This window comes from Linepithema humile, chromosome 2 (genome assembly GCF_040581485.1).
Source record: "Linepithema humile isolate Giens D197 chromosome 2, Lhum_UNIL_v1.0, whole genome shotgun sequence".
Lineage (NCBI taxonomy): Eukaryota > Metazoa > Arthropoda > Insecta > Hymenoptera > Formicidae > Linepithema > Linepithema humile.
In genome coordinates, this window is record NC_090129.1 from 11,961,413 (window position 1) to 11,971,284 (window position 9,872).

General features: G+C 33.0%; 2 protein-coding genes across 2 annotated transcripts; one reads left to right on the forward strand and one right to left on the reverse strand.

Annotated features, from left to right (window-relative positions):
- The first annotated feature begins 1,521 nt into the window (after positions 1-1,521).
- Positions 1,522-5,298, forward strand: LOC105671815 (uncharacterized). The gene is made up of 6 exons (XM_067349818.1): positions 1,522-3,076; positions 3,400-3,526; positions 3,603-3,842; positions 3,947-4,118; positions 4,183-4,280; positions 4,941-5,298. The coding sequence occupies exons 1-6, from the start codon at positions 3,047-3,049 to the stop codon at positions 5,174-5,176; spliced, it is 903 nt and encodes a 300-aa protein (XP_067205919.1). The 5' UTR covers positions 1,522-3,046; the 3' UTR covers positions 5,177-5,298.
- Positions 5,299-5,687: 389 nt separating this feature from the next.
- On the reverse strand, positions 5,688-7,947 carry LOC105678711 (putative nuclease HARBI1). The gene is made up of 3 exons (XM_012378252.2): positions 6,937-7,947; positions 6,628-6,865; positions 5,688-6,480 (listed from the first exon to the last, which is right to left on the reverse strand). Exons 1-3 carry the CDS (start codon positions 7,302-7,304, stop codon positions 5,773-5,775), a joined length of 1,314 nt encoding a protein of 437 aa, XP_012233675.2. The 5' UTR covers positions 7,305-7,947; the 3' UTR covers positions 5,688-5,772.
- Positions 7,948-9,872: the final 1,925 nt, after the last annotated feature.

The window sequence follows — 9,872 nt, forward strand, 5'->3', positions numbered from 1 at the left end:
TAAATTTTATCTAAGTTTAGTGAGGCGAATGTTACGGGATGTCATAGGTTCAATGCCAGTTGAAGCCAAAATTAAAAAAAAATTTTTTTTTGAATATTTTTACGTAATTTTACTGCCACTGCTGTAATGTGGCTATGACAACTTTTTTATAGCAAAATAGTTGTGCGGCCAAATAGCTGCGATATCGTTTTCAAAGCCTAAAAATGTTGTCCCACTTTTGCTGCTACAACTTTGTCAAAACGACACAGTGACGTTGTGGCAGTAGTTGTGCTAGACAAAAATGCTGCAGTTTAAGTTGCGACAACGTTATCGCAGACGTTTTAAAGTTTCATTTGCTACTTGGGGCTATATGTGCTGCAGATATTTATGATGTTGCTGGACCGTCAATATCAAAATAACATATAATAATTTTTAAATAAAATAATAAAACATTTTACAAGCATTGCAGGCATAATAAATACAAAATATATTTTGTATTTATACAAAATTATAAAGTAAGTAATTTTCCCAACTCGCCAATATACGCGCAACGCGCAAAAGTACAAGTATAGTGAGTATACAAAGTACAGTAAGTATATAGATACAAAGATACAGTGTCAACTACTGTAAATTATTTTAACCTGTAAATAACAGGTGTAAAAAAAGTGGTACAATAGGGCTCCAGGCGACGATCCACTTAAAAAAAAATCGAACGCGCCATTAGTGGAACCTCAAAGGTGGTGCGGAAAACCACTACTTATTAATAGTACTAATAAAATTACTAATCTTACATCTATTTGACTGCATTTTTAATATGTTCCTCCACTAATCTCCACAGTACATGTATATGTAGTTACTGCAGTAACTCTTGCTAGTATGCAGTAGTTTAAAATAAATAATTAAAAGCTTTGCAGGTGTGTAATCTTTCATGTTGATAAATGTAAAATAGCAAGCATGGCTAAACGAGTAAGGCGAATGGCAAGAATATTAAAAATCTCGTGTTTGAAAACTGTGATTTTGTAACTTTTTTTCCTTTTTCGATATTTGTTTTAAGTAAATTATTAGATAATGTTTTTGGCTAAAAAAAATTATTTTATCTTTATTAAAAATATTTGCATATGTTAAATTAGCACTTTGTTGCAACATTGTAAAATAACTTTTTATTTTTCTATTGACAATAGCAGATCTGTATTATTTCTAAAATTGTTAGTTTAACATATGCGAATATTAATAATAAATAGAAAATATTATTTTTTGGGCAAAAAAATATTATCTAATGATTTACTATATTAGAAACAAATGTGGAAAAAAGAAAAAAAAGTTGCACGAAGCAGGTCTCGAACAGGTGATCTCTAATATTCCAGCCACTCGCCTCAGAATTTCTTTTCTGAATCAGAAACGCTCGCTTTTAACATGCAAGTAGCATGCATTTATCGTCTGTTGTGTCGGCTCGGTGGAAGGGAGCGTTCGCTCTCTTCCATTGGTTGAACGGCCGAGCTCACACGGATACGTGACGTAGCGCTTCTGTAAAGCCTTGGCTGCGTTCCCATTTCGTCTCACTCAGTGCAGTATCCAGTGGCCGCCATTTTGCTGGATACTGCACTGGAGAAGCGTTCCCAAATTACTGGACTGGCTAGTGACAATCGTACCTCATTCAGAATGTCGTCGGCCGGGAAATGTAAATAATAAATAATAATAATAATGATAATAATAATAATAATAAAAATCAATGTGTACTGAAAAAATAAAATTATGTACAATAATTATATACAATAATTGATTGTTTTTAAATGTGAAGTTATACAAGCAAATAATCGGTATAATCGTCGTTATAATATTTAAAAATAACGCTAACACTTATTAATACATTGCTAATTGAAATATTTACTTACCGATATAATAATCTTTACTAACAATAATAGCTTCAACACTATTTACATATTAAGTAACAATTTTATTTAGGTTATGAGCTAATACGTGTGCGAGACTGTCACTAGCCACTAGCCAGTTCAGTAAATTGGGAACGCTTCTCCAGTGCAGTATCCAGCAAAATGGCGGCCACTGGATACTGCACTGAGTGAGACGAAATGGGAACGCAGCCCTTGTGTCCACGATGCTAGAACTCAATCCAAGATCTCGGTCCGAGTCCTCAAACAATAATATTTATACTTGGCTGAATATAGTTAGCGTTGTAATCGAGTTACGATTCTTTACGATGATTTTCTGATCTATGTTATAGAAAACTCATATCTTCAAACAACCACCAAGTTGGTTTATAGATATCATCAAGTGATGCACCGCTTGATTTTGAATGTTTTATTTTATTTAGATGGTCCAGATATTGTGATCTTAAATTATTAATTTTTTTTTTTGCAATTTCAGTTGTTAGTGGTTGTCCTGTTAATTCTTTGTACTGATTACAGATTATCTGTAAAGCTTGATCTCGTTTCATACGATTATGATAATCAACACTTTTTGTAACATATAAACAAGAATGTTGTTGATATAACATTAATAAAATTTTAACATTTTCCTTATTATCCATTTTTTATTATAAAAGAAGTTTTTTCTGAAAATCAATTTTATATATTATTATACTTTTCTTGAAAAATAATATGTATATATAGGTTATAATATATTTTTAATGTCTAATTTAATCTGCATTAAAACTAATAATAACTATTTATGTAAATCTTATTAATTATTAATCTTATTAATTTATTTTATTTAAGAATTATATTTCTCTTATTTTTTCAATTCTATAATTACTTACTAAAATATTATTTATATTGTTCACAGTATCTCGTATCACTATAAGTATCTTATATTTTGTCTTGACAGATAGTAAAAGAAACTAGTAAAATCTAATAACTCGCAATAAAGGTGCCTACTGATGGACGCGGCAAGTGCCGTGCGCGGCAGCGCGGCACTTCAAAAAGAACTAGATTCTAGGGGCTTCTAATCCTGATGCCGCCTCCCGTGTCTGCCGGTTGAAGTTAGATTAATCCAACTTTATTTGCGATATCGCAAAAGTGGTTAGAATCAATTTGAAAAAAAAGTTGTAAGAATGGTCGGAAAACATGTGGAGATTCCACAGGTTAGTGTATTTTCATAATATGTTTAATACAAAAATGTTAAAATAGCAATTACGAAAATAATATATATAATTGTTTATAATCATCAAGATTGGAGGTTAAGTTTATGTTTAAAAGGTTTTGGAAAACAAATTTATGCAAAAAAATTTTTTTTAATTTTTAGAAATTTTTTTTAATTTTTATAAACATTTATGACTTGAAACCAAACTTTTGAATGACACATGACTTGAAACCAAACTTTTGAATGACACATAATGACATACCAGATAATGATACACCAAGTTACAATTCATATTTAATATAATTCATATTTTTTTTATTGCAGAAAGTACATACATGCGGAATGTGCGAGACAATTCTGGAGGAAGAAGAAATATCTTCCCATGAATGTTTTGTAAATTATCCAACGCTTATTTATGACGAGAACACTTTCTATTTGTATCCCCAATGTGGTAAGTAAAATATAAAAGGCGAAAATAAATGATATAATATTATTTGAGCAAATATAGCAATTTAAATATATTATAGAGAATGGAGACATTGTGCGTCGAAGTGCGGTTGATGGAGCAGAGTTGCTTGTTACGGAGTCGCATCTTCCGACTAATCAAGAACCGCAAACATCGAACCTTGAAAGGCGAAACTTGGAAGAAATAATAATTGCAGAAGTGTCGGCACGAGAACTGTTATGGAATCAAAAATGTAATATTGTGAAACGTGACAAACAAACTGTACAACAGCTTTGGCAGCAAGTGGCTGATGCGACGAATGGTATATATGTGTGCGTGTGAAGAAAGAGAAGAAGAGAGAGAGAGAAAGAGAGAGGAGAGAGGAAGTGATATAACAGTACAAAATGTTCGATTTTATTATTACAGATGAATGTTCTGCTGAAGAAGTAAAAAGAAAATGGAAAAACTTGAGGGATCGCTATATGAAAATCATCTCCCTTGAGAATTTGCCAAGTGGATCAGCCAGTAAGCCATCTCGTAGGAAGTGGCAGCATTATGACTCGATGTCTTTCTTACGGGATACCTATTTGGAAAAAGAGTTAGTTACTTCACAAATTTACAGAAATACTAGTGAGAGTTACTATCAATATATTTTATTTCAGGACAGTTTCAAATATTACAAGTCTTGATGAAGATCCCGATGATGTAGAAATCCAAGTGGATGGAGAAGTAAATTCCAATGCAGTTGATGCATCGAGAGGTACGTTTTGCTCATAAGGTGTACTGGCAAATGGCTTAGTTTATACCGATCATTTAGTACGTGTACCAAATATTAAATCTGCTTCTCTGATTGGTGCAGATTTTACCTTAAACGATTTAAATCAATCAGAGAAGCAGATTTGATACTTGATACGCGTACCAAACGATCGATGTAAACTAAGCCAATGAACAAATTTAAAAACAGAAAGAGAATAGTAAGAATATGCAATAATAAAATAAAACCCTTGTATTTAAATTTCCATTGTTTCTACGGAAGCGTTTCGTTCAGGAACGAGTATGTCTTCGATAAAAATTGAAATTCCTAGATTATGTTCTTTTTTATAATTGCGTATTTTTATAATAAACCAAATATATCTATAAATATCCATTTATAACATAAATACATAATATATAATGTTTTATAATGTAAAAAATTTCCTGCGATGAAGTTTTTATCGGATCGGAGTAAAATTTTAACTACAAATTCTTGCAATCCTGGTAAAGACTTTTTGATTTTTTCATATCATATTGTAATTAATATTTAAAAAATTATTTATTTATATTATTTATTTTAGTGTAATAATTTTTTAAAATTAATTTTATTATAATCTCAGGAGTAACTTTTTCAATAATGTAAAATGTATTCTTTTATTTTCAAAAGTAAAAAAAAAACGAAAAAGTTGCGAACAAGATGTGATGAAGCAGATAGCGGAAGCCTTGCAGATTCCACGACCAGCATTGCCATTGCCAACTCCTCCTGTTCTTGATGAAGTTGATAACTTCACTTCGATGATCGCCAGCCAGCTACGAGATTTCTCGCAAATCCGCAGACGCGAAATAATGTTAAAAATTCACCATCTTTTACATACAGAGTTATTGCGTGATGACAGTAATTAAGTAGTATTAATGTATTCATAATAATAAAACAAAAATGATTTTAATAGTATAATGAAGCCGAGATGTATTTATTCAAATAGTTATTATTCAACTGGAGGTCGATTCTGTATCATGCAATATACCGAAATTTACAAAAATAATTGAAATTTAAAGTATCTAATTAGATTATATTAGTCAACAACTAGTACATTTGCTCTACTAGTACTACTAGTACTTTTTGTAATGTTAACTACATTGCATGATATAGAATCAACTTCCTGGGTCACAATTCTTGAATTCACGCAAAAAATTTCCATATGCGAAAATGGTACTGCAAGATCACTGATTGGTATATATTTTTCAATCTAAAAATATATATTAATCAGTAATCATGTAGCGTCATTTTTTCGTACGAAAATTTTTCGCATAAATTCAAGAATCGAGACCCTGAACTGGGAATACCAAGAAACATTTGTCAAGTTACAATTATTTGGAAAAGTAGAAAAGAGAAGTTGTCAAACAATAATTTGTTAAAAGGTGTAATTTATTTCTTTTGCACGTGTAATATACAAATAACGATTATTAGCGATAAAAAAAACTTTTATACAAATGTAATATCATTTATCATTTTGCCATGCTACTGAGCCTTCATTATTAAAATATTTACAAAATTCATCTCTAATAAGCATGGCATTCCGAGTACTTGTATTTGTGCTACAATTTGAGATGTCCACTAATGCACAACCATCTTCCATAATAGTTCTCCACAAACCTCGTATGTGTTCATTCTCTGCTGTCTCTCTATCTAGCATATCTGGTGAAATGTAGCGGTTCTCGATGTCATTCCTGCGGAGCCAGTTATGGATGCAGATTGTACCTTGCACAATCTTCATAGCAGTTTCTACGCTACTAATGATCGGTTTTCGGTAAACTCGCCACTGACTAGCAAGTATTCCGAAACTATTCTCTATCACTCGCCTGGCTCTGCTGAGTCGATAATTAAAAATGCTCTGTTCGGCGGACAAATTCTTTCCAGAAAATGGCCGCAGTAAATACGACTTCAGTGGGAAGGCTTCATCTCCGACAATGCAGTAAGGCAAAGACGGTCCTCCCTTGTAAAAACTGTCTGATTTTGGGATATTCATTTGTCCTGCATCAAGATGTTGACCGACCCGGCTTTCACGAAAGATGCCTCCATCACTTCGCCTGCCATACGCACCAATATCGACGAATCGAAAAATGTAATTGGCATCACAAATAGCTAATAGTACAATGCTATGACTGTTTTTGTAATTGTAGAAATTGGAGCCAGCATTGTCCGGACACTGAAATTACATAGATTATTACATGTTTTTCACATACTGCAAGGAAATTGGAGTCCGTTCATATATTGTTTTTTCTCTTTATTTCCTGATAGTTTTCGATATTTAAATAATGCCTGAAAAAAATCGTAATAAACGTATATAACTTACTTGAATAGTTACATGCTTTCCGTCAATTGCTCCAATGCAATGTGGAAAGTCCCATATATCTTCAAAATCTTCTGCTATGTTCCGCCAATCATCTTCAAATAGTTGAGATGGAAGGACCAAAGGGCATAGATGTTCCCAAATAATCTTGCATGTTGTAGTAATAATATTGCTTACAGTCGTCAAGCCTACCAAATATTGATACGTCATTGAAGACATAGAGTCACCAGCTGCCAGAAATCTGAAACATAATGATTAATGTGATACAACATTTACATTCATATAACTACAATTTAAATAAAAGATGTTTACCGTAATGTCAACGTTAATCGTTCTGCTGCACTTATCGGCTCTCGCACGACGTATTGTTTTTCTAGATGTGGACCTACAATGGCTAACAACTCTTCGTATTGCATAGTTGACATCCGAAAATAATTATGAAATCGCAAATCTTCCAATTTCAGTGTTGGCAGCAAGGCATGGTAAAACCCATGCTCATAACGTTTTTTAAAAATTGGCGCAACCCAGAAACGCTTTTTCTTGACCCGTTTATTTTTTTTAGCTAATAACAAAGCTAATGATCCGAGTAGCTTGTCACGTCGATCTGCTTCTGCATTCTGTTCATTAATTACATGAGTGCACTGTACTAACCATTCATGCATTTTCATTTTCGCACACATAATTTACTGATTAAACTGATTGTGAGTTATAATCCCGACAGCTCCAACTGAGGACGTTCTTTAGCCTTCAACTATTCTGTATAGTTACATAGCACAGGGTCTCTTGCTCCAATATAATTGAGAATTGAGATATAGAGGTTATATTGCCTCACTTCAACGCGACAAACGCGATAAAACGTCGCGTTAACGCGGCAGACACGGGAGGCGGCATCAGGATTAGAAGCCCCTAGAATCTAGTTCTTTTTGAAGTGCCGCGCTGCCGCGCACGGCACTTGCCGCGTCCATCAGTAGGCACCTTAACTCGTACCGAAAAATGGGACGCAACGCATTTTTTCGTTTGAGCTTCTTATTCGAGTTTTACATCCATATTCAGTGTGTACATGATCCGAGTTCTAGTAACTTTCCCTCAGTCCGAGATCTCGGACCGAGTTCTAGTATCGTGGACACAAGGCTTCAGTCCGAGATCTCGGACCGAGTTCTAGTATCGTGGACACAAGGCTTAAGGTTGTGTGAGGCAGCGGAGCCGGGACCGCTGTGGGAAAGATCGCATCACTGGTTCGGAACATAACCTGAAGAGTGAAGAGTGAAGAGTTGGTTTCGGGTCGTGTTACGAGTAACATTGGCTGCATTCAGCGGATTCAACAGTTGAGATATCTGCTTTCGATGGATCAAACTCCGCTATGAATTTTCCGCTGAATGATCTGATTGTTGATATGAATGGGGGCTTCGCTTTGACAATCATATATAGATGAAAATTAGATTTTTATTGCTAAAACGTTAAAATTAAACATATATAAATGTTACATTTAATAAAATTATGCAATTATAAACTTTATTACATTAAAAGTACTTTTTATTGCAAAATATTGCATTGCACAAGATTTCCTAACCCTCAAGTAGTATGATTAGTGGCTTAACTTATATTAAACATTTCTCTTTTATTATTTCTTACCTGATGTAAGACGCGTATGAAAATCTTCATTTTCAATTACTTTGTATAATTATCCATTATATTCATATATTTTTTCGATAAGCCCTTTTTCACTAGAAGTCGCCATGTTGAATTGTAACACTTTTCGCTCTGGTAGCGTAAAGTAAAATCGCTACAAAATATGGCGTCCGCTCCTTCAACCTGACATGTAACGACTGAGCGAAGTGTCATTCAGCGGAAAATCTAGTAATGTTGCCTAACTGTTGAGTCCGCTGAATGCAGCTATTGTTGCATTATTTTTTGCAGCCTAACGGTTTTGTTGAAATAAAGGTTAAAGGCGCTATATTTCTGTTGGAGTAAATATCAAGACACCAGAAACCAAGAAAGAAAAAAAAGGTAAGCTGAAGTAAATTTTCATTTTGTTTATGTTTTAATTAGAAAGTATTCTATTGTACTTTTATAATCCAAAAAATGCGCGTCAGTATATTTGCGTTTGTCAAATTATAATTGTCTGAGTCTAAGAAGTATAGTTATTTTACGTTTTGTTGTGAGATCTAACTTTTTGGAATGTAAATGTTATTACAAAGTACATGTACTTGTGTTTCAGGAGATTCAAGAAGAATAGAAACATGATGGACAGCATTCGAGGAACAACAACTGATGCAGGCTTTACTTTTAAATCTCTACAGGAGCAGCTGCATGTACTTCAATTACCATCGGATAATTGGATTTATTTAAAGAAAAACGAATCTGTGCATTTTCACCAATTAAAACGCACTAGCCAGTTTAGAAAGAAAGTGATTGTGCATTCGGACCTGAGAATTACTATGAACCTGAGAGTTTTTATGAACGGTTTAACTTTTCCTTTAACACGATATATGTATGTCAAATGCATTGCTAAATTAATACGTCTTCTCAGAGACGTGGACAGACTGAATTTATGAATAACTTGTAAAACGAACAGTGAGCATACAGTGTGACCTGTAATTTGCGTGTTAATTGTAATTAATTTTCAATAATTTTTAATTAGTTTTTAATAATTTTTGTATATTGAATTGAATTTTAAATGTATTGCGGCTATAAGAAATGACACAAGGTTTGACACATGTGTAATCATCGTAGGTAGACTCCAAAAAAGAATGTTAAAATATGCATATAGGTATATGATCATATATAAATATACTGATTATTGTTTGTTTGTCGCTGCAACTTTCGATTAATACATACGATACTTGTGTGGCCTAAGAATCGGTGAAATTATGTAAAAAGATCACACATATTTTAAATAATAAAATTTGCTTATAATTTTGTATTTATTTTTTTATTATATTTTCTTAATGTTACATTTCTTTCTTTCTTTATTTTTGTATTAGCTGCCTTTGCTCCATTCGATTTAATCTTCTCAACTTTTTTTGTTTCCTTATGAGATGTCAGTTTAGCAGCTTTCCTTCTTTTTCGAGTCTGCTGATTCTGTATGTCATTGTTTTTATTTTCTTGCGTGCAGATAAAATGCATCCGATTTGTGAGATAAAAACGAACAACGCTATGGGTTAGAACCCTATTGTGTTTACAACATCCAATTCATGGTAAGGGTGCTAGATTCTCAACAGCCTTCGTAATTTCAAAAATAGTTTCCA